Consider the following 26,011-nt stretch of genomic DNA (forward strand, 5'->3'; position numbering starts at 1 on the left):
ACAATAAAGAACAATAAAGAAAGTAGAACTGTCTAATATATATATAATTACAACTATATAAACAGTTTCAAACCATATAATTTTATAGCATCCATCCAAGGTCCTTACACTACAGAGACTTAAGCTCCCCCCTTTGCCAAATTAGTGCCAAACGAGCCTCCAAGGTAAGGGCATCACACAGCCAAGCCCTCTTCCATGTTTCTATATGATGCATTGGTTTCTCTGATTTGACTTAGCTTATGTTCATGTATAAGGAACTTTGAGTTGCCTAAATATGGTGAATGCATGACATCCTAGTTGATTTCAAAAGCTGAATAGAGTCAGGCCTGGGTTAGTACTTATAGGGGTATTTATAGGGGAGATTTCAATGTGATGCTGCAGGCTAAATTCAGAGAAAAGCAATGGCAAACTACATCCCTAAGAAAATTCTATGATATTCATGGGGCTGCTTAAAGGCACAGACTTTCTAAGGGTACGTTGCCCGGAACCATCTAAATTAATTTTCTGGTATGCCAGTGCTAAAAACTAGCACAAACAAAGCAATAAATTTTGTGTTTTCACAATGGTACGGAACAAAAAGAAGAATTTCTGGATAATGAAGAAATCTAATGGGGAAAAAACCCAACTCATTTGAAATGTCCTGTAGAATAAACTGTGGTGTTCTGTGGATACCGGACAACAAATCAATGGGTCCCAGAGCAAATCAAGCCTGAACTGTCCCTACTAGCCAAAATGGCTACATTGACACTGTCATTTTTAGCTACATCATGAGTATTCATGACTGAGTAGAAAAGACAATAATATTTGGTAAGGTAGAAAGCAACAGGAAAAGAGGAAGACTGAATTACAGGATAGACTCAGCTCCCTTCTATACCGGCCTCAAAGCCCATGATAGGTAATGGGTTTAGCTGTGGAGTCAAAATGACACCTCAGGTAAACCCAGATTAATGCAGAGCAAACTGGGTTTTCCCAGTTTAGTCTGCATTAACTTGGCACCTGCAGAGATCTAGACCTTAAGCTAAGGTCCTGATCTTTGCAGGTTCCAGGTCTGTGGGGATTGAATCCTGGAACTGCTTCCGCAGTCCTGGGGGTCAACCCCACAGCCATCCCAATTCTTCAGGCACTCACCCCCTCTACCCAGTCCCCTTCCCCAAAAAATGTGCCCGACAGGCCTGCTGTCAGCACAGGCCCCTCTGTAGAGTCCTCATGATGGGAGAAAATGTTGCATCAGGAGGTATGGGTGTGATTTCTCCCCTCCCACCTCCTGACACACCATTTTCTTGTGTTAGGAGGACTGTACAGAAGGGTCTGTGTTGCCAGCAGGCCCCTCCAGTGAGTTTTTTTTTGTGGGAAATGGGGGGCTGGGGGGGGGGCTGGATGCCATTCCCCTAAGGGAAAGCCCGGGGTTGTGGTGGGTGGGGGTGGGGGGGGGTGAGGTGGGGAGCAAAACCTGGAGAAAGTGAGTTTTTTTAACCTGCATCATCCCAGGTTTTAATTAAGTGTAGAAGGGCCCTTAGTCAAGAAATCCATAGGACTGAGTCTGCAAGATCTGAGCAAGGCTGACAATAATACAGGACTTAAAGGTCAGTCATTCATAGGTTCACCATAATTAATTTGCAACTGTGGTCAGAGAAATCAACAAAGGTTTGTCAGGAAGTCAGAAAAACTGAAACTAAAAAGTTGGTGATGACTCTGGTTTTAATGTCCAATCCATGAATCTAATGAAAATTAAGTATATAAATTGTTTGTAGAATAACCAAGGTTTTGGGTGAGCTTGTAGCCTTGCATTTCATGGCTAATATGGCCAATTTGCATACTCTGCTTACTTTTATAAAATCTATTAGATACAGTTATATTTTTTGCCTGTTTGACTAGCTTCTTGAAATCTTGACATCCTGTCTTTACTGCTTGTTTCATGAATTTTATTTTGTGAATAGCTATACAGATACAGCATTAGAAATATCTACTGATATTGGCAAGACTATGATAATACAGCTCAGTTCCTCCTCTTGCTGTACATATTTGCACACAAACACACATTGCTTTCAGGGAAGCTTCACCTGCTTTCACCTGTAGTCACTGTAGTTTATTAATAGCATTGCATTGGTATGGCAAGATGAATTAAGCTGGTTCAGTTGCTTAGATAAAAATAGTTGCTTTTGAGAGAGACTTGCATTATTGCAGATAAGCCACATTTACAGTTCACTGAAGCAAGATAAACCCATTGAGATCTTCAAAAGCATCTGTGCATTGTTTCAGACTTGATACTTCATGCTAAAAATATCTAAAATCAGTGAACGAAAATACAAGTATCGGTATGTGTTACAGTAAAAGCCATACATCAACTTCACAAAGGTTTTCATCCACTAAGGCCAACATAGTCCATGAGGTCTGCAGGGATGCTTACAAAAACCTCTGTAAAATCTCTTGATTTTGCTGTTTCTCTGGGATGGGCAAAATAAGGATGTTGCCATGCACTTGGCAGGCCACAATACATAGCTGGTGGGCAGTTTCATCTTGGTGAGTTACAAGCTGCTCAGGCTTGATATAAATCCCTCTTACTAACTTGGAGCACTATCTTGAATTATAAAACAATTCCCTGAAATGTGTTTTGGCTCACTTGCTTTTGTTGTCTGCAATCCTGTGTTGTGCATAAATATCTTTTTTTAAAGCCCTCACTAAAAAGTATAGTGCATGCATGTGTATCACTTAATTGAAGTGCTTGGTACCAGATGTGTTTTGGATTTTGGGATACCTGTGTTTGCATATACAGGTACTTTTTAGTGTTGTACACAATTGTTGGGACTTGGGAATCAGATCCAGAGCAATGGCAGCTCTGTATCATGGGTAATGTCCTTGAAAGGAAAGCAATATTGCTAGCATTTAGTGTCTGCCATGGAAGAGGGCACGCTCTGAGTTTCTTATTTTCCAGTCACCTCTTCCATGTTGTAATGGTATACCATTTGATGCTATTCTCAGATGTTTTCCGTCTACTTTAGTAAAAACACTTTCCCTGAATTCTGTTGTTCTGAAACATTCTTTCGTCTTCTGAAATGAATATACTCCTAATGAATTAAACAATTCAGCTGAAGGTCATGGTTTGGTACCATAGAGTTCACTCATCACATTTTGCTTCTGGCAGGCCCAGATGTGGTCCCCTTACATAGATCACTTCCAGGCCAACACCATTCATTAATACTCCTCAGTCATCGCTTCGCTTCTGTTTAATGTAGCTCAAAGTACAAAAAATAAACAAAAGCTAATTGGTGAAGTAGCAAAGTTGTATAAAAAGCTTACATAACAAGAAAACTTGTAAAATTATTATTGATTAACTTATTATGCACAAATAAATTTTGCTATCTTGTAGCATTTTAAAAAGTTAATATTTACCAGTTAAATACTGAACTATATTCCATGTGGTACAGTCTGCTGGAAGATCTGTTCTGCATGTCTCATTGAAAGTCATTCATCTCAGAGAATCATAGAGTTGGAAGATACCTCATGGGCCATCCAGTCCAACACCCTGCCAAGAAGCAGGAAAATCGCAATCAAAGCACCCCCCGACAGACGGCCATCCAGCCTCTGCTTAAAAGCCTCCAAAGAAGGAGCTTCCACCACATTCTGGAGTAGAGATTTCCACTGATGAACAGCTCTCGCAGTCAAGAAGTTCTTCCTAATGTTCAGGTGGAATCTCCTTTCTTGTAGTTTGAAGCCATTGTTCTGCATCCTAGTCTCCAGGGCAGAAGAAAACAAGCTTGCTCCCTCCTCCCCATGACTAACCCTCACATATTTATACATGGCCATCATGTCTCCTCTCAGCCTTCTCTTCTTCAGGCTAAACATGTCCAGCTCTTGAAGCCGCTCCTCATAGGACTTGTTCTCCAGACCCTTGATCATTTTTGTCACCCTACTCTGGACACTTATATAGAAGAACATTTCAAGTGATTTTGCCTAAAAAAATACATATGCATACTTGCATACTCCTACCTAACCACCCCGCCCTCCTGCAACCCACTCACTAGTGCTTGGGGGCTTCATTCCTTGGTATGTAATACTTGCCTTCTTGTGAACTTTCTAAAGAACATCCAAAGTATACAGGGGAGAATAGTATCATTGAAGCTATAGGAGAAAAAACACCACCCTTCTTCTCCTTGATACTGGCTTGAATGAAAGATTATGATTTTTCAGAATCCCAAGTCCACAACTCCTCCAATCAGAACTACAGCCTGTCTTGTGGTCTCAAGAAGGACCCAGCTGAGCTGTAATGGCTGCTTGAGTAAAAGTCAGAATTGCATATAGTAGCCAGGTGTAAAAGAATCCAGGGCTCATGAACCTTTCATAGTTGTAAAACAGGGAATTTCAGGAGATGTAATTTGAATGCAAAGTAGCACTAACCAATGTTCTTCCTTTTTTAAACTGTGGGATTCTTATCTGCTTCTTTGGGCTGGGCAACATTGAAAGCCTGTTTTTCCTTCAAGCTAAGATCTTCTACCTCCTCCTGTTTACTCTCCATACAGCTTTAGATCTGCTATCTGCATGCTACCCTTTCTTTGTGCAAACATCTTGATGCCATTTAGGAAACAAATAGAGAAGTCTTCTACCCGCTCCTATAGCGATGAGAGTCTTGTAGACATCTATGAACATTGAAAGAGTGCTGCTTTACTTGATACATCTAAATGCTGTGACTCATATGGTTAGGAGTGCTTTTTACACATTTACTTAATATGGCTACTATTCCTTTTGTTTCATGCCACATAGGTCTGAAGCCCATAGTCCAGTATTTCCATAAATACGTATTAACCAAGCACAACCTTTATTGTAAAAGTCAGGAACATATGTTTGGAGAGTGTGTGCTATATTTATAGGTATGTATGTGTAATATATGTGTATTATGCCATGTTGGTGGTGATGCTGAAGCTTACATTTTAGTGCTTTTAAAAGACAGTCAAAAGAGCAGAGAAGGGGCTGTCTGATGTAATGGGTTAGTCTGCGTTTTACCACTATTCTTTTAACCTCTGTGATTCAAAAGAATCTGAGTCCTTCTATGGAGGTAGAGAAGATTGGTATACAAACGTTTTAAAATAAATAAATAATAAATAAAAAGAGCCACTGGGTTGTGAAGGCAAGGTCTGTGTCACCCAAAAGCTTTCAAATCAGCAACTTTCCCAGGGTGAAATTATCTCTCGTGCTTTCTCAGCAGAGATGGCAACTGGCAATGTTTGTTCCTCTTCTGAGGGTGAAATTGCCTGAGGAAGAATAAACATCTAATGTGCCCCTGGAAGTTTTATGAAGGGTGTTAGCTTCTCCTTGATAATAGGGAACTGATCCGGAATGATCCCAAGAAAGTAGGCTGCTGAAGATCCAAAAGAAATCACCAGGTATTTTTATGCTTTGTAAGTGCAGATCACTTGTGTTTAAGTTGAAGAGTGTTAACTTACTTTGTCACAAGGCAAACTAGTGTTCTCTCCCCTCCCGAACCTCTCCCCAAGGAGTTTGAGCCAAGCTGGAGACCATGTTTTATGAATGTTTTTGTGTCCTTCAAAACTGTTGTAATTAAAATTTTGTAAATAGAAGGTGCTGCAGGTTGAGTCTCTTTATACAAAATGCTTAGAATTAGAAGTGTTTTGGATCCCGCCCCCAGACATTGGAACACAGTCAACCTTTGCATTCTGTGGGGTTAGGGGCTCAAATAAATTATTATTCTTTTACCTGAGAGAATACTTTTTTGAGTTTTTCTAAGTTTGCCAACATGACTTTATGGACAACCAGTGGCTGTAAGCCAACTATAAAATCACACTGGAATTGATCCTATTTCAACATACTAGAGAATAAATCCACTTTAAATCTGGTTGCTGCCTCCTGCAGAATTCTGGGGTTTGTAGTTTGGTGAGGCTGTTAAAGGCTCCTCCCTAAACTACAAACCCCAGAATTCTGCAGCAAGCAGCACCCAGTTTTAAAGTGGATTCATTCTTTAGTGTAATGACGTCCTCTAGAAAGGGGTTCTTTCTAGGAAATTCTAGATCTTCTAGTGAGACCACAGGAAATTGACCATAAAGCTGCATTGGAGGGCTTATAGATTTCTAGAGAGAACATTTTAATCAAATTTGTGAATAATTAAACCTGCAAAAGTCAACCTCACGGATGTGAAAACCTGGCTGGATCTGCATATACATAAAGTCTAAATGCAAAATTCATTTATGTTTCAGATACATTTTCTACACCAGGTATAGTCAAACTTTGGCCTTCCATGTTTTTTGAACTTCAACTCCCAGAAATTCCAGCCGGCTTACCAGCTGTTAAGAATTGTGGGAGTTGAAGTCCAAAATACCTGAAGGGCTGAAGTTTATCCATGCCTGTTCTACACATAGCCTGAAGATAATTTTATAGATAATATTTTAATGATTTTGTGTGTGAAACAAAATCTGTGTACATAAACCATCAGAAAGCTAAGGTGTTGCTATCAGCCACCAATTAGGACAATTTTGGAAATCCAGATAGGGGCTGCAACCTGTACTTGAATGATCAGGAAAGGATTATGGAAAAAGAAATTTTACAACCCCTATTGCTTTATCAACTACACTTACACATCTTTGACTGCACTGTGGCAGCAAAGCCACTCTGCTCAAAAAAATCAGCACATTAAGCTGGCTTCTGGTACAGAGTTTATTTGCATGCATACATATTATTGTGTTTAATTGTATGTCTGCTTTAATAGGCACTTCCACTGCAGTTTCTGGCATGACCAGGGGAACTGTACTTTAGTAAGAGTAGTGTGCATTTTTATTGACTGGAATTATGATGCAAACATGTCTCCCTGGTTGTATGATGACATCACTATTATGGATGTTTGGGGTTTAATAATGAAGAAATCCACTTAATTCTGTTATTTGGTTTCTTTAAAATATGGTTAAAAGCATGTTAGAGACAGTAGAATGATAGGTGACGGGAAGAGAATGGAAAAACTTTCAAACAATATGGCACTGTGGTCTTAACAGAAAACAAATCTTTAACTTTTTGCAGAATGTTCTGAGTTTCTGCCCTTGTTTTTTTAGTGTCTCAATATTTTAATTGTATTTTTATTGAAATAGATGGCTATGCAATCTTTTAGATTTCAAATATTTTTCAGTCACTGGAGATGTTACATGGACACCAAAGAGGATGACACACACAGAGACATGCACCTTAAAATAAATAAAATAAGATGATCATTATGAAACCTTAGTAAGAATCATTTCAGGATTTGAGAATATAGGGAAGTTGGGAGGCATTGGTTTCAGAAAACTATCTTAGAAAATCTTTGTTCAGCGTAGATGAAGTGGTCATATCTATGCTGACCACTTCATGTACATGGAAGGCAGCTAGAAAGTGTATTTAAAAGATGCAGAGGGTGTGAGCTCATGCAGGAACGTGAATTAGAAGCATTAAACCAGGATAAACAGAATCAGGGGATAGTCTGAAATAGGATAGTATAATGTGCATCAGTACGCATTGTAGTAAACCAGTTAAGGGATGGGCACCCTTGTGATCCAGACCTGCACCTTACAGCAGAGGAACAGAAAACAAACCCCAAAGTTTCTATGGCTGTAAAGCCATGGAAACTGCATATTCTGGAACTGGTAACTTCTGTGGTGCATATAAACACAACCCAGGCTTCAATGTGGTTCCTGTGTTTGGTGTATGATCAGTTCCACATCTGAATTGCTTCCTCCTCTGCTACTTTCATCTCACATTAACTGGGCAGTGTAGATGTGAGTCATGATGAACTAATTTCCCCCGTTTTGTAACATTTTAGGGAATCTGAAAACACACACAGCAGGGTGTCAAAGCTAGGAGGTTTTCTAAATCAATCCTAGCAGGATCACTGTCCCAAAAGTTAGTTGTGTATCAAGTAATCATCTTCCTTAATTCTATAATTTGCTGATAGACCTGTGCATTGTATGTTTTTGCCCTGTTTCCCCTTCCACTCCCTCACCCCCTATTGTGCTTCAGTATTTATATTTACATTTTAAATGTACTAAATGTACCAAGTTTGTATGAAAATGTGACCTTTATTTCCTGTGCTGGTCTATGAACGAAATAAATGATTTGAGTCAGTCCTAGCACTATGGTGAAAGTGGGCTTCGTTCTATGGGTAGCATTATTAATTGGGCCATACTGCTGAATCCAGCTGCTTCTTTGTAACATTTTTATACTGTTATTCCTATGGTTGAGCATGATTTGCACTAGCCCTTCTCTCTGTTATTCTCATATTGGTAGAAGAAAAAAATATGTTGTTTATGATACCCCTGCAAGTTAAATACAGTCTCAAAATGCATATTTGTAGACTGAAGAAATTCGTCTGATAAGGATTGGAGGTGTCACATTACACCTAATTTGATAATTGTGTACCCCAGTGATAGTTTGAGATGCATCTAGCCTGCAGATTTCATGGCTTCATCATCTGGCCCAGTTTGGAGGCTTTTTTCTTCCTCAATATGTCTCTCTGTGTGTGTGCGCGTGTGTGCGTGTGTGCCTCTAAGCACAATGAAGAGTCTTAGATGACTTTAAAAAATTGGTTGGTTTGAATAATCGTATTGTTCAGCAGTGGGTTTCAAAAATGGGAGTTTGAGTTTATAACTATATTCAGCACCATAAACAAGGTCCTAGAGCCCTTCACTATGACACCTTGCTCATAGTGCACAATACAGATATAAATATAAGTCTTTTGCTCTAGTAGAACAGTTCATTTGTCTGACTAGTCTTCCCTCCTTCAAGCTTTCCCCCCAAAAAATTATTGTTGTATGATATTAAGATTTGCTTTGGGTTAGATCACATTGTGTTACAATTCCATTTAATCTTTTCCATCTTTAAATAGATTTTCTTTCTAATAGGAACAATGATTTTTGAAAACCTTAGAAGTAGCCATGTTGTTAATTGTATTAACAAACATCAGTAGAAATCTACCAATCAGGTTTACCTGTAATTGAATACACAATCTGAGCAATGGCTCCGCTTGATGTTTTAGTCTATTTTGTTGTTGTTTTGTTGTTTCTCGTTTTTGTAAATGTCTCATCACAGATAACATAGGAAGGGAACAGAATTTTCCAAAATAATATAGATTTCTTCCAGATTTTTTTTTTTTTGCATTTCCAAACATCAGTGTCATGTTTTGATGTCACCTTGTAGTCATTCAGTTTTTTTTCATGTAAGCGAAGTAAATTCTTATATTGGCATTGTTATGGATGGCCCCCTTTTAGTTGCAAAAACTTCCATGTTAAAGAGGCTGTCTGGATGGGTCCTCAGTAGCAAGAAATGCTCCATGTTATGGGAGAGAATTGGAGAAATGTTTACAGCAATCACTTGACTTCGACTTCCATTGTATGAACCAACAGATAGTAATGAATTTCATATTTCCATTATGATTTAGTTCCTTGTGTTTTGTTTGACTTACAACAATCCTGCAATTTCTTTCTTCATCTTCCAAATGCATCATAAGGTTAGTGACCCTTTGATGAGTAGATTATCTGCCCTCACAAGCAGATGGCCATCTTTTTAGGTCGAAATCTTCTACTCTGTTCACTTGGAAGAAAGTCCCTTTGAGCTCAGCATATAAGACTGCAGTGGTAAATACAGAATTGATTGTGTGCAATAATTACATATTGATGTCTCAGTTTTGTATGTAGATCTTGTAGGAGTTGGGGTGTTGTGGTGTTGCATTGATTCTGCCATAAACTCAATAATATTAATTGGTGAAAGAAGATTATCACACTAACTGTTTTAATTAATATGAGCACTCAAGATTATCAGAAATCAGCAGCCGCCTAGAAATAAATTACCAGCCAGAATTGGGTTTGAAATTTCCTGGACGGTAGATGTTTATCTCTGGTGAAGAGAAAGCCCAAACAATATGAGCTTCAAACAGTTCTGATGAAAACATTTAATCCATTTACTCAGAAGCAAGCTGATTTTTTTTTCCAGAGATGATTCAGAACAATGATGAAATTCATCAAAAGTTATACACTTTATATAATATTTGCATGTCGGCATGGCATTTTGTTGGGTATATAAGCATCACTGAAGGCCAGTGCAACATGGGATTTGTTATATTTTAAGTCGTATGAACATTGTTGTTGTGTATATTTTACTGCATGTTTATTTGATTGGGTTTGCACTGCATGTAACAGCTGAGCAAATCTTTGTAGTACCTACATGCATGAATGTCAACGTCAGTGTTACTCAAATTAGAGTAATAAATAATGTTTCAAGAGCATTTTGAAATACCAGAAAGATGTAGAAAATATTCTGTGGGAACAAAGAGGGAGAACATATACACAGAAACTTTCAGGATGTTGGTACATAATGATTTTGATGAAAGTGGCACACAATTTTGAAAGATTCATAGGTTTTGGAATGATAAATTCATTTTTGTTTGTTTTTGTGATTTTTCAATTTCAGCAGCAGTGGCAGCCTATAGCCAGTGTTTCCTTTTTTGTCAATCTATATGTTAAGTATCAAATGTGTTTTTAATTTTTTCATTCACATCTGATCCTTCTCATATAAAGAAAAGGGTTAGAGTTATCTGTAGAGTTATCTGTCAGTTTTAGTTCTGATTATCCATTGTTTGCTTGCTTTTGAAAGTAATTAACCAGACCCGATACCTGCTGAATGTATTATGGACCTGTAGCTCCCCCTACATATGATTTCAATGATAAAATTATATTACAGTCATAATTTTGAGTTTGGTCTCATCCACTGTGATGACATCAAATTGGGAGGGATAGCGAATACTCCAGAAGACAGGAGCAGAATTCAAAACGATCTTAACAAATTAGAGAGATGGGCCAAAACTAACAAAATGAAGTTCAACAGGAACAAATGCAAGACACTCCACTTAGGCAGAAAAAAATGAAATGCAAAGATACAGAATGAGGAACTATGCCTGGCTCAACAGTAGTATGTGTGAAAAAGGTCTTGGATTCCTTGTGGACAACAAGTTAAACTTTTTTTTAGCTGTCGTGCGGCAGCTAAAAAAGCCAATAGGATTTTGGCTTCATAAGTAGGAGTATAATGTCTAGATCCGGGGAAGTTATGCTACCCCTCTATTCTGCCTTGGTGAGACCACACTTGGAATACTCTGTTCAATTCTGGGCAGCACAATTGAAGGGAGATGTTGACAAGCTGGAATGTGTCCAATGGAGGGCAACTAAAATAATCAAGGGTCTGGAGAACAAGTCCCATGAGGAGTGGCTTAAAGAGCTGGTCATGGTTAGCCTGCAGAAGAGAAGGGTGAGAGAGACATGATGGCCATGTATAAATATGTGAGGGTTAGTCATAGGAAGTAGGGAGTAGAGAGCAGGCTTGTTTTCTGCTGCCCTGCAGACTAGGACGTGAAACAATGGTTTCAAACTACAGGAAAGGAGATACCATCTGAACATTAGGAAGAACTTCCCAACTGTGAGAGCTATTCAGCAGTGGAACTCTCTGCCCCAGAGTGTGGTGGAGGCTCCTTCTTTGGAGGCTTTTAAACAGGCTGGATGGCCATCTGTTGGGGGGTACTTTGAATGCGATTCTCCTGCTTCTTGGCAGAAGGTTGGACTGGATAGCCCACAAGGATTCTTCCAACTCTATGATTCTATGATTCTCCAACCAATTCTTGCAAATCACATATTACAAATAGTGAGTTATATGTAATTCTTTCCCCCCTAATAATGTTTTTTTTTATTATTGTAACTTAAAAACAACTTTTCTTTTTGTGGCATAAAGTAGGATTTTATTTAATTCTATCATTATTGGGATGCAGGCCCATAGCCAGGATTTCGATTCGGGGGGGGGGGGCTGAGTTTTTTTCAGGGGGGGGTTGGGGGGGCTGAGTTTCGGGGGGGGCTGAGTTTCGGGGGGGGCTGAGTCTGAGTGAAAAAGGGTCTACCCTAGCAAACCTTTTGTATCATTACCCCAATACCCCTATGCATATGGGATATATTGAGTATGGTGATCAGATCATGATATGAATAAATGTAACAGTTTAAATAATGTACCAGTAAGGCCTTTTCGCGAACAACCATGATAATTTCGGGGGGGGGGGGGGGGCTGAAGCCTGTTGGGATGTGGCATCACTTAATGGCAGAAGAAGAATATCACATGGTTTGAGTGCTGGATTGTGTTGTCCCTTATGGTACGTTGTGGATTTCAGCAACAAAAAGACAAATGGGAAGGAACTTCATTCTATGCTGTAGGCCAGTGGTCTACATTTAGACATTTTTTCTTTAGAGAGCAATAATTAGCAATTATATATACTGTGTATGTACACACACACACACTACTTTGGGAAGGAGTAACTATCACTGTAGCTAATTGCTTTTCAAAACCAACTCTCCAAATTCTGTAGATGTTGAAATCTTTGGGTGCAACTAGTAATTGTAAACAAGAATTATTCAAAAACTTTTAACTGAAATATAGCAAACATCACAAATCTGAATGATACCCCACAATTCTATGGATATATTAAATACGCTAAAACATTTGTACTAAACCATTTTTATGGTGCAGGTTTTAGGAATTTTAAACATGCCACAAATAAAATCTGATGAAAGATGTGCTCTTTTTTCCCACTGTTCAGGACTGTAAATCCTATAGTGAGTCTTGCTTATAACTTACTCCCTTTATGTGAAAAGTGCCTTTCAGTTCTTATTTCACTGGTCCCCAAAGCTCTGTAATATTGTTCTTGTTTTTACAGATGGGGACTGCAGATTAACAGTGTGCATGGTTGTATGAATATCTATTCAGAAGTTCTCTTCCCACCCCTCATTTGAGTTTAGTGGAAAGTATGCATGCATAACATTAAAACTTTCACTTGGAAGTAAGCCCCGTGAAATTTAGCTTTTCTTCTGAGTAGGCATGCCTAAAATTGTACTTTTAAAGAGACTAACTTGCCTAAGACTACCTAGGTACTAATTTATAGTTCCAAGCAGACCACACACTTTCCTCACTCTAAGTTTTAGATGCAAGTTTTCCGCACTAAATACTGCTTTTTAAGAAAAGGATTATTACAGCTAAATAGATTACACACACAGCACATTTGAGGATTCAGGATGATCTTACTTCTTGCTTTTCATTCCTAGACCTTGATAGCCTTGGTCAGTGTTTCTCATCTAGAGTGTTCAGTGTATCTCTTAAGAGGAAGTGAAATTGTGTTAGAGATGTGGCCAGGTTTTGTTTTGTTTACATTCCAGAAGTTTGAAACAGGTCTGCCTTGCTGGCTTCAGCAAAGTGCTTTGCTCTGCTCTACTCTGCCCCACCCTTAACTCTCCGCACAGGGTTAGACCTTGCTGGTTACTGACACTGCATTTCCAGTTTGACTGAGGTGTTTTGTTTCAAGTGCATTCGCTTGCGGTGCTCCCTTTTTGGAGTTTTTTTTGGGAACGCTGTTCGGAATAGCAGCTTACCTGGGTCAAGAGGGGCATCTGTCACATCTTGTTTAATATTTACATGGAAAATGTCTTTCTCAAAGGCTCTCGGTGCCCCATGTTTTACAGTACATGAACAGTGGGCTAGTCCAGGTGTTTCCTCTTCTGTTTGCGTGATATGTGAATTGGAAATTCAAGAGAAGAGTTGGCAGAATGGAAGAGCTGAGGGTTTGTATTTAACTCTTCTAACTGCTTAGGAGGGGTTGGGACACAGCAAAATCCAACTCTCTTTGGTAACGTTTACATTTTAAAAATCTTGAATGTACTCTATTAGGATATTAGTGACTTAATCAGTTATGGACATTGTTCTGTTTCTAGTTTTAATGGAAATATTGCCTTATGGATCTCATCAACGTTATGTTTATTAGACTTGTCTTTATGCACTGTGGTTTAAGTCACATTAAATGTGTGTGCCTTCAAGTCACCTGTCGACTTGTGGCAACTCTATAAATTTCTCTCATATATGTATATGAGATTGCATTTTAGTGATAGTTATATTAAATTTAATTACTCCTAAATGTGAATTCCACTGTTTTATTTTACTGGTTTTTTCCCCCATAAGTTGGAAAACCAAGGTCCTAATGGTGTTTGTGTCTTTTCACAGGACAGTCGGCCCAATATGTCAAGACCTCTGATCACTAGGTCCCCTGCATCTCCTTTGAACAATCAAGGCATTCCCACGCCAGCACAACTCACAAAATCCAATGCACCGGTACATATTGACGTGGGTGGGCACATGTATACCAGCAGCTTGGCCACACTTACTAAATATCCTGATTCCAGGTAATTCTAAGGATTATGTTGCATGACTCTGGCAGTGGTGTTAATTTAGTCACTTTTCCCATTTGATCTCTGTAATATTTTTGCTTAGTGTTATGACATTTCATCTGAATAAGTGTTGAACTTTTCTGAGTGTAATGTGATCAGAAACATTTTGCTTAATGCACACAGTTGGGTATTATCTCTTTGCTCAGAACACCACCAGACTTGCCTGCATATTACATATACCAACTCTGGCATTTCACACACTATGCAGCTAGTACCAACTAACCAATTGGAAGATCTCACTTAGAAAATATTTCTCAAAATCTCTCAGAATCCATTATTTTACAGTAGATGGGCGGTTGACTAGACTGAGAGAAGAACTGGCAAAGTAAAAGCTTTGTGTTCCCAAGAAGCCAGAATTAGTGCATGTGCAGTAATCAAAGACCTGGGCTTGGCAAGAATAGATTCTGCCACTTGCCTTCCTCCATACCATGTTTTCTGGACTAAAAAGATCTTAATTTGGCACTGACAAAAGAACAAGAAAGGAGCCATCCTAACTTCATGTGAGAGAAGTCACAGAGAAGGCCTTGCCTCTTGTTCCCACCAAGGGTGCCCATGAAACTGCTGGGAAAGAGAGTGATGTGCTTTCCTCATTTTTTTTCAAAGCTCTGGCAAATTCATATTGGGAGGTGCAGTCCTTCAGATAGGTTGGTCCTGAGCCATATAGGGCATTAGAGGCCATAGCCAGACATTTTAATTGTGGCAAGAAACAGACCAGCAACTAATGTAACTGTTGTAACCGAGGAATACCATTTTCCCTGCAACCAGGAACTGTTAGTAATATCACTATAGTTCATTGGACCAATTTATGTTTTTGAACAAACTTCAAAAGCAGCCCTGCATAGCATACATTACAGTAATTCAATTGGGATGCAACTGAGGCAAGTTAGATCTCTCAAGGGATGAGCACTTTAACTGTGCAAATGCAGTCCTGACCACTGCAGAAACATGGGCATTCAAGTTCAGGGTTGAATCGGGGAAAGAGAAAAATGGCAAACCTGCACCTTCAGGGTTAGTGTAACTTCATCCAGCATAGATTTCAACTGACTTGGGGCACCACTTTTGTCTATATTACCTTTTAGTTTGTTCTTCCTCATCCAATCCATTAATGTTGACACTTAAACTCTAATCAACCTTATCCTGGAGGATAAGACAAATCCTTAGGAACTTTACAAGCCAGCAGCTAAAAGGTTGTAAAGAAGCCTGCAGTACCATCTTCTGGGTTTGCCCTTCCAGAAAGGAATAGAGGCACTATAGAAAAGTATCTTCAAACCCCATCCAGAGAGGTAACCCAGAAAGATACTACGGTCAATGGTTTTGACAGTCCCAGCAGAATTAATAGGCACATAGTTCCCCTGCCCAGTTCCCAGCAACAGTCATCTACCATGATGACCAAGGCTTTGTACACCCCATAATTGGACCTGAGGCCAAATTGAAATGTATCCAGGTCATCAATCTCATCCAGAAACCTCATGGCACTGGGAAGCAAGCACACATACCAATACCCCAAATGGTATATTGGAAACTAGCTGACAATTATTCAGTAGAGTTGGCTCCAGAAAGAAGGATCTTACAACTGCCCCCTTTAAACAAGTTACATATTTCCATTATCTACCCAGCCATTCCACTTGTGAACTTTTCAATAAGCAAGAATGGCAAGTATCTAATTCACATGTGATGACTCTCAATTTTCCAATGATCTTGTCCACATCCTCAGGCAGTAGAAGTTGAAAAATATCTATTGGCATTGCATAAATACAAACTGAGGTAGATCTCTGTTAATGGTAGCATTTCAGTCAGAAAAGATCTGAGTCATTTTATCTTCAAAGTGCTTTGCAACTTGTTCACAGTCTATCCTCCTTGCTGTTGGCATGGCTGTATCCATTAGGGGTTATGGAGCCCCCAGCGGCGCAGTCGGTTAAACCTTTGTGCCAGCAGGACTGAAGACCGACAAGTTGCAGGTTCAAATTTGGAGAGAGCACAGATAAGTTCCCTCTGTCAGCTCTGGCTCCCCATGTGGGGACATGATAGAAGCATCCCACAAGGATGGAAAAACATCAAAACATCTGGGCACCCCCTGGTCAATGTCCTTGTGATGGCCAATTCTCTTACACCAGAAGCAACTTACAATTTCTCAAGTCGCTCCTGACATGAAAAAAAATAAATAGAGGTTATGCCTCCCAAGTTTCTTTAAAATAATAAAAATGGTCTGGATTTAGTAAAAATAATTTTTCTATATCTTTTGAATTGTTGTCTAGATTTTTTCCCTTTTAGCTGTTGATTGTTAGTAAAACTGAAAAAGAAAAGAGGGGGATTAATTCTAAGAAAGTTCTTTTAAAATCTTCAGTGTGTGATACTGAATATAATAATCTTGCAACAGTTATACTTAAAGCATTACTGTGTTCTCTGAAATCTAATGAACATCATAAAAAGTAATTGTACTTTTAAGATTGGACTATATATCAGTGTACTGTTTCTCAATTACTGCATCTTGAGTTTGTTTTCAGTTTGCTAGATAAATGAATAACATGGGTACAAATGGCATTGGTGTACATAATCAACATCCTACTCGTCTTGTCTACATGCAAATCACCATATTAATATGGATGATTGCTCTTCCAGGTGCAAAGACATCTTGAAAGTATTGCTTGCATGTATGCCTGAGGCATTATTTTTTAAATATGTAGTGTCTTTGGCCATGTGTGATTGCAGGAATATACTTTCGGGGGGGGGGGGGGCAACATTAGACCACTAACTAGGGTCAATCTTCCAACATAGCTTATGAAATGTAAGATGGCACCTTTTTCCTTGGACACTGTGCTCTCCATTTAAAGTGGTGGGGAAGGATGATCCTTTACAACTATCTCTTTATAGTCCAGTTGTTATTCTTCACTTATATAGTTAGGGACATCCCCAGGTGTGTCAGGTGGCAAATTAAATTCTAAAAAATGGTATTGGAAGGGGAATGCAGGAGCCAGATTTATCTTTTTCAGATCTTGCTTCATTTTAAAGGAACAGTTGATATCTGGAATAAGATTTAGTTACCCTGTTGAGAAGTATAGAACCAAAGTTATTTATGGGTCATTTCCTCATTTGGAAGGAATCTGCTTTGAAGCAGCCAGAGAGTAACGTGGTTTCTTGACAATGCAAGGGAGGAGATGGTTCACAATTGTGGTTAAGCAGTTATGGTGCTGAGAATGACTCTGTGCTGAATGTCTTTACAAACACACACACATTTAACAAATCACACACACTGCAATAACTCCCCTTTATCTCTTGATATAAGACAGGTGGGATATGTAAGTGTTGAGTGCTAGTGAGTTTTTTTTTCCAAATCTGATTCCTCTTATCTAATACAGCAGTTACTTTACAAGAAACATAGGGTATTAACTATATTTTTATCATGTTAGAAGTGACTTGAGAAACTGCAAGTCACTTCTGGTGTGAGAGAATTGGCCGTCTGCAGAGACCTTGGCCAGAGAACACCCAGATGTGTTACCATCCTGTGGGAGGCTTCTCTCATGTCCCCCACATGGGAAGTTTGAGCTGACAAACAGGAGCTCACCCTGTCTCATGGATTTGAACTGCCAACCTTCAGGTCAGAAGTTCAGCTGGCACAAGGGTTTAACCCACTGGTTCTCAACCTGTGGGTCCCCAGGTGTTTTGGCCTCACAACTCCCAGAAATCCCATCCAGTTTACCAGCTGTTAGGATTCCTGGGAGTTGAAGGCCAAAACATCTGAGGACCCACAGGTTGAGAACCACTGGTTTTACCCATTGTGCCACCGCAGCTCATTAACTATATTAACTTCACATTTTCAGCATTTGGCCAATTGTTCTGTTACTGTCCTTGAAGAAGAATATCCATTTGAAAGATTTGCAGATCCAGTGTTTTCTATGGAGGAGACTTGGGGAAAGTCATTTACTTGAGATGCACAATGACATTTATTCAGTGTGGGAAACAGTTCTTTTAGTAGTCTTATATTTTAATCTTATTATTTGTGTGGATTGAAATTATTTTGTTATGTGTTCTGTGCATTAACTTTTTGGTCATGGCTCTTCAATGTTATGGGATGTTAACTGGAGCACAGTGGGTCCTTGGTATCCACTTGGATTTAGTCCCAGGAACTCCCATGGATACTAAAATCCAGTGATGTTCAGTTCCTATTATATTCAGTGGCATAATAAAATGGCCATAAAATGGTTATAAAATATAACATTGATTTTTTGGAATTTTCGTTTTGAATATTTTAAAGCCATGGATAGTTGACTCCATGGGTGCAGAATCCATGGAAATGGAGGACCAACTGTACTTGAATTCTTTTCCAAATGAAATAGCTTCTGCTATGTTTGTCTTTTCCTAAATTGCTGCATAGTTGCTTAGCAGTTTCATACGCTGCACGTATATAATTGCAAAACCAAAACGACTCAGCTTGTAGCTTTGCAGCCAACACCCATGGCCACCCACAGGGCATGTTTGAAGCTTCAGGATATAGCTGCCAAGTTCTAGAATGTTTCAGGCTGGCGCTGTTCCACCTTTTTGCTGGCTTTGCATTTGGAAAGGCTTGCCATTTGTGGGATTTGTTTCCCAGCACTTGTTAAGGAGGAAGCGCAAAGTGGGGAAAGTCCTTTGAATCTGATGGCATTGTCCTCAAAGTTTTATTTTTGCCAAGAAAATCTTACCTCGAGCTCTGTGGTTGAGCACAAGTTTTGCATGCAGAAGATCCCAGATTAAATCCCCTATATCTCTTGGTAGGGCTGGAAAGACTCCTTCCCATAACCCTGAAGACATGTTGTCAGTCTGTGTCAGCAATACTGGGCTAGATGAAGCAATGGTCTGACCCAGTTTAAGATAGTTTCCCGTGTCTTCTTATAACTTTGATCAGATTCTCTTCAAATCTAACTCTCTTTGCCTTCCTTCTTACTAGCTAACTTCCAGGTGGACTTGGTTATGGCCCCAAAATATTACACATATTTGAACCCCATTTGTGGGTTTTGATAACACAATCCATTGCACATTTTAGCCCTATTGGTTTCAAGTCAGTTTATTTTGAATTTAATTCTTACTACATACGGAAATTCACTTGCTAGCATCCCTTCTCAACTTCCAAGTATGACACCATAATGAAGGCTTTTTCCTGTGGTCAGAATATTGCTTTTGAATACTTTATAGACTGTGAAAGTTAAGACCCAGTTCTATTGGCCATTAGGGAACAATAATATCTACCACTACCTCAGATTTCTTTGAAGGGAGACATAAGTAGCTTGGGGAGGGAGCAGGTTGCAGAAATTATTGTGAAGCTGGATACAATCAATGGGTCATGTTTTGTCCATCCCTGTTTTATAGCATTAATTTACCTGACACAGAGACCTCAGCTTTTTTAGGTTTCTTGCTTAATTTCTTCTAACCATTTGTAGTGCCCAAACACGAATCAAGGAACATGAAAGGCAAATTGCAACATTCACAGGCACCTCTAGCAGACAAGAGTTTTTCCCCCCAACTCTAGACATTCCACAGATATATAAGCCTCACTTACTTAGTTTCCAACAGACCCCTCAACCTCTGATAATGCCTGCCATTTATGTGGGTGAAACACCAGGAGAAAATGCTTCTGGAACATGGCTGTACAGCCTGGAAAACTCACAGCAGCCCAGTGAGTCTTGCCATGAAAGCCTTTGACAACATACTTGTCATTTCTTTGGTAATAGTTCAATACATGATAGTATCTACTGCTACTTTTGCCCCTATGACTTCAAGCTGCTATCTTTCCTGGTAATGTTTGCTTCACCCATTTATTCCTCAGTACATTATTCTAACAGTCACCATTCACCATTTACCAAAAGTAGTTCCTGTGTTTTTTTTTATGGTTCAGTGAAAAGATATGTCATATATTTGTATGCTGACACTTACAGCTGTCATTTCCATTCTATGTAATTTATCTCATCATTACTCTCTTAATGACCTAGTCAAATTTTATTTGTTACCAATTCAAACAATGTTAACAGCATTTGAACTGTAAAGACATAATTGGATCATGTCATTGTTAACAGTGTTTGATTTAGTATAATGGAATTCAGAATTCTATAACTGAAAAATGAATTGGGGAAAATGTGGACCTCTTCTAGATCAAGTAGAAACCAAGAAGTGTAATACAAATTAAATTAAAACAATCATATTTATTAATTTAATTGAATTAAACTGCAGTGCATATTACAAGCAACACATAAACCAAATTCAAATTTAAAATTGATTTAAATACAATCATACAAGGAGGCTTCACTTGCCCACACACTTGTACCCCTTGTTAACTGGGAGAAGCCCCATAGCTGCAAAGGGCAAGCATCATTCATGCTCTCATGGGCAAGTGAATAAAGGGTGTGACTATTATGCAAGGATCATCAAATATACCAAAATCAGGACCCAAGAAAGGAGGCATTATATGATGGTGACAATTATGTGATGAAATATGGGATTTTGAACTTAGAACTCAAAATCTCAGTTTTGTGTTATTTGATTTTATCCTTGAAAAAGGCAGTTGAGGGAGACTGAAAGATGCTTGTGCTCTTCTGTTATGTCAAGCAGCAAAATAAGAAAGTAGGACATAGTGCAAAAATAGTTATATCTTAGTAGGTGTATATATCCTTGCAATAACACAGATTTTGTTCCTATTGCTTCCTTGTGGTCTGCCTGTGTGCTGGATCTTTTTTGCTGTTCTTGAGCTAAATGACTCATGAGGAGTATCTATCCCTGACCTTTACTGTCAGCTTCATTTTGACATCCACCATATTGGTAGAACTGTCAGCTCTTTTGAGGTTGTGTGTGTGTGTGTTCTGTCCGTCAGAATGTGTCTCCAGTTGCTTATATTATCTTTTTGGTGTTCCATCATGTGAATAGAAGATAGGTGCATGCTGTAATTTCGAAGGAGAAGTTGTCGGAGCCCCAATGATGCAATGAGTTAAACCCTTGTGCTTGCAAGACTGTTGACCAACAGGTCAGCAATTTGAACCAGGGAGAGCGGGTTGAGCTCCCTCTGTCAAATTCCAGCTTCCCATGCAGGGACATGAGAGAAGCCTCCCAGATGGATGGTAAAACATCAAACATCTGGGTGTCCTCTGGGCAGTGTCTTTGCAGACTGCTAATTCTCTCACACCAAAAGTGACTTGCAGTTTCTCAAGTCGCTCCTGACATGGAAAAAAAAAAAGAAGTTGCAACTTTTAATTGAAAAGAGGCTTTTTGACTGTTTCTTGTCGAAGGCTTTCATGGCTGGAATCACTGGGTTATTGTTGGTTTTTTCAGGCTATATGGCCATGTTCTAGAGGCATTCTCTCCTGACGTTTCGCCTGCATCTATGGCAAGCATCCTCAGAGGTATTGAGGTGACTGTTGTATATACAATTTGTTCCTGTTATTTGGAGTTTAATTAATATGCTCACAAGATATAATGGTTTCCTCCTCTGCACATAAACATCAAAATCTAGTCTGCATAGTACCTTTTTTTTTGTCCCCAGTGGTGGTAACAATTAATTTGCATTCTTGTGCAACCAGACATTATGTTTCAAATGCTAAGTTGCTAATTCATGGCTTTAGTTGAGAGCCATAACCACAGATTGCAAACAGTCTCTCTGCTTTTAAAAAAATAGGTTCTAAATGTGTCTGGCCTTGATTTAGATTCAGCTGAATGAGGTCCAGAACACTCAAGTTCATTAAGACTCTTCTAGGCTCCTTTTATCCATCTGAAAATTGATTTCTTTTTAAATGGTTTAGGAAGATGCCTCAGGGCTTCACAGCTTATATTAAAAAAATGAAATCTCTTCCTGTCTTGGAGCAGCACAAATAGTCAATACTGAATTGACAAATGATCCTTTAAGTATAACCATTGAATCCATTATCTTCAGGCCCCTGTGTGAGACACTTCATCAAAAATATCATCATCTTGATGATATATTGCAGAAGAAAGAAATGCTAAAAATCAGGTATGACCCCTCCCCACCACCACCAACGTTTAAGGAGAGCAGTACAATTATCGACAAAAGCTGTTATCAACTAGAATATTGGGATGTTGAGAAAGATGGTATTGCTTCTAGTTCTTGCATTTAATTTAATTTAACATATATCAAAATGGGGAAAGCATATTGGGTTTTTTTTCTGTTGTGGCATCTCTTGCAAGGTTAATAAAATTTTAAAATAATATTAATGTGTTTCCTCAATTGTAAGATACCATTGAGTGTAAAACGGACCCTAATTTTAGTACCACCACCACCAAAAATTGATAAGATACACCTGTGATTCTAAAACGCACTCCATTTTTAGAGATGTTTATATAGGGGAAAATGTGCATCTTAGAATTGCAGAAATACAGTAATGTTTTTAAGTAGATGGTAGTTTTTCATTGTCATCTCATTTAAAAAACAGGGCTAAGTTAGCAGAGCAGTGGTTTCGTCTATCAGGAGTTTTGGACCTCAGCTCCCCAAATTCCTCAAAGTTGGTAAAATGGCTGGGGTTTCTGGGAGTTGAAGTCTAAAACACCTGGAAGACCAAAGGTTGGGAACCAATAATCTAAAGGCTAAATCACAAACAACCTCTTTCTACCAAGGAGTTGATGGCTTGGACAGGAGGGAGGGTGAGTTTTGGTATTTTAATATCCTTGTCTTTCATTAGGAATTCCTTAGTATTCCAAGGAAAAATTTAAAAATATATTTAATTTGTTTTCTTTTTAAAATAGTTAAATTAGCATATTTACATGAAAAATCATGTTTGAATGTTTTCTTCCTTCATTGTTGCTTTTTCATGTTTCATAGTTTTGGTATTTGATCATTTTTCTTGAACTGATAGCCTGAGTATTCCATTTTTTTTGGGGGGGGGGGTCAATTTGATAAAATTGGAGATAAACCTCAGCAGTGTTTAAGGCTAAAGTCTTTGTGAAATTTCCCATAATTCCAGAATGTTGAGTCATGGCAATTAAAGTGATGTCAAACTGCATTAATTCTACAGTGTAGATGCATCTGTCCAGCAGAGTCATGTTGGAGGATCTAGAGAAGAGGCCTCTTAGGAATCTGACGGTCCTCCAGTTGAATTCTGTGGTCAACCACCACCAGAAATTGACCATAGAGTTACCCTGGAGGACCTAGAGGCGTTCTTTCAGATTTAAAAGAGGGGCTTTTTATTTGTATTTTGCCTACTTTCACAAGGAACCAGTGAAAATGGAGGGCCTTGAGCCATGATGTCTGTTTCACAGAACTGGCCACAGTGTCTATAATATATAATAGCTCTGTTCCCCTCTTGGAATAGGTTTTGTTGAAACATGGTTGTCATCTTGAGGTGACCAGTGGTAAAAATCCTGACCAATACAGACATAATTAGGAGGAAAGAGAGGAAGGAACTTGTCATATTTGTATGGGTGATTGTCAAGCAACTGCCCAATTAATTTCTCTCAACTTGGTTCTCACAATCTTTCTTCTAGCTGCTTACCCTTGAGCCCAGATGCTTATTAAAGAGGCTACTACAATGGCCCCAAGGCAGTACTAATGAGGAGAACTACCGCATACCTTTACCACACACAGATCTAAACTCAGTGCCAGGTGTGAAGGGTTTTGTACATTTTTAGAAAAAAAAGAATGGCGTTCTCTAGATCTTGCTTCTGGCTCCTGTTATGCTCTGCAGCAAATCTTGGTATCTTTCTGTGCACTTTGTTTTATGAATGACTAGCTTGGGGACCCGGCGTTGCCCGGGTTATTAGAGAAAGTGGGTAATGTTGGTTCTGTATGCCAAGTTTGGTCTTTATTGGTCTTTGGATAACGGCTGCATTATTTTCAGGAAGTGAGTGAAAGTACTTGAAGTCCCATCATCCATGGGCCATCCTCCTACAAACAGCAGCAGGATATAGAGTGGGTCATGGGGGCTCTGTGTGCCAAGTTTGGTCTTTATCAGTCATTAGATGAGGGTGGCAGTGGTGTCAGTAAGTGAGTGAAGGTAGTGCAAGTCCCATCATCCAAAGTCCATCCCCTTTCAAACTGCAGCAGGATGTAGAGTGGATCATGGGGGCTCTGTGTGTCAAGTGTGGTCTTGATTGGTCATTAGAAGAGGGTTGCAGCAATCTTTGAAAGGGAGTGGAGGTACTTGAAGTCCCGATCATCCATGGTCTGTACTCCTCCAAACTGCAGCAGGATATAGAGTGGGTCATTGGAGCTCCATGTGCCAAGTTTAGTCTTGATTAGTCATTGGCGAGGGTCTCAGTGGTCTCAGGAAGTGAGCAAAGGTACTTCAAGTCCCATCATCCATCTCCAAAGTTTTCCAAACAACACCAGGACGTAAAGTGGGTCATGAGAGGTCTATGTGCCAAGTTTGGTCTTGATCCGTCATTGGATAAGGTTTGCAGAGGTCTCAGAATGTGAGTGAAGGTACTGGAAGTTCCATCATCCATGGTCCACCCTTCTCCAAAACTGCAGCAGGATGTAGAGTGGGTCATGGGGGCTCTGTGTGGCAACTTTTGTCTTGATTGGTCATTAGATGAGTTTTGCAGCAGTCTTGGGTAGTGGAGGTACTTGAAGTCCCATCATCCATGGTCTGTCGTCCTCCAAACTGCTCCAGGATGTAGAGTGGGTCATTGAAGCTCCGTGTGCCAAGTTTAGTCTTGATGAGTCATTGGCGAGGGTCTCAGTGGTCTCAGGAAGTGAGTGAAGTGACTGCAAGTCCCATCATCCATTGTCAAATTCTTCCAGACCGCACCAGGATGTAGAGTGAGTTATGTGGGCTCTCTGTGTAAATTGTGGTCCTGATCCATCATTGTTGGCAGTTATAATGGTCTTAGGAAGGGAGTGGAGGTATTGCAAGTCCCATCGCCCATGGTGCGTCCTCCTTCAAACTGCACCTGGATGTAGAGTGCACCATGGAGACTCAGTGTGCCAAGTTTGGTATTTATTGGTAATTGGATGAGGGTTGCAGTGGTATGAAGAATTGAGCAATGGTAATGCAAGTCCCATAATCCACGGTCCATCCCTGGCCAAACCACACCAGGACGTAAAGTGGGTCATGAGAGGTCTCTGTGCGAAGTTTGGTCCTGATCAGTCATTGGATAAGGTTAACAGCGGTCTCAGAATGTGAGTGGTGGTACTGCAAGTCCCATCATTCAAACTGCAGTAGGATGTAGAGTGGGTGATGGGGGCTCTGTGTGCCTATTTCGGTCTGTATTGGGAGTGTTCTGACCCAGCCCCCGGCCTTTCCTTTCCTCTCTTTCTCATCTCGGAATGTTGGATTTGAGGCTGGCCAATCAGAGACCATATGCAAATTTCCTTCTGTCATGCCCCGTTTCTGCCATGAACCCTCTTCTCCACCAGGGGCTCCTATTGAAGCTGGCCAATCAGAGACCATATGCAAATAGCACCACAGCGGCAGCCAATCAGAACGCTGGCACATACACCTTCCGCCCTCCGCACCTCTGTCCTTCCCATACAAACACTCTTCTTTATTATATATATAGATAGATGACAATGAAATTTCAGATAGAAGTAACATTGGAAGAAAAATAAAGCAAAATCTGATGTGATATTTGTCATTTTCTCTAAGACTCATATTTTAAGTCACTTTCATATGAGATGAGCAACTCTTGGGAAAATGTATTTTGTTTTAGAGGTATCTTGGCTGCTGACAAATGCTTAAGAGATCAACCATCTTGTTTTCAGAAATTTTATCTTACTTGTTTATTTTATTATTGTTTCTTTATTCGCTTTTTTTTCAAAGACACCTATC

General features: G+C 39.5%; 1 protein-coding gene across 6 annotated transcripts in view; it reads left to right on the top strand.

Moving 5' to 3' along the window:
* The window catches only part of KCTD1 (potassium channel tetramerization domain containing 1), a 112,136-nt gene that overhangs the window by 67,037 nt on the left and 19,088 nt on the right, over positions 1 to 26,011 (top strand). For 5 of the 6 annotated variants that reach the window (XM_060775199.2, XM_060775200.2, XM_060775201.2 and 2 more), the window contains exon 2: positions 14,047 to 14,225. In XM_060775199.2, the coding sequence (XP_060631182.1) occupies positions 14,047 to 14,225 (179 nt within the window). Of the gene's footprint in view, positions 1 to 13,507; positions 13,611 to 14,046; positions 14,226 to 26,011 lie in introns of those variants that run through there. The other variant, XM_060775198.2, reaches the window with a different exon arrangement.

Source organism: Anolis sagrei, chromosome 4, assembly GCF_037176765.1.
Source record: "Anolis sagrei isolate rAnoSag1 chromosome 4, rAnoSag1.mat, whole genome shotgun sequence".
Classification (NCBI taxonomy): Eukaryota; Metazoa; Chordata; class Lepidosauria; order Squamata; family Dactyloidae; genus Anolis; species Anolis sagrei.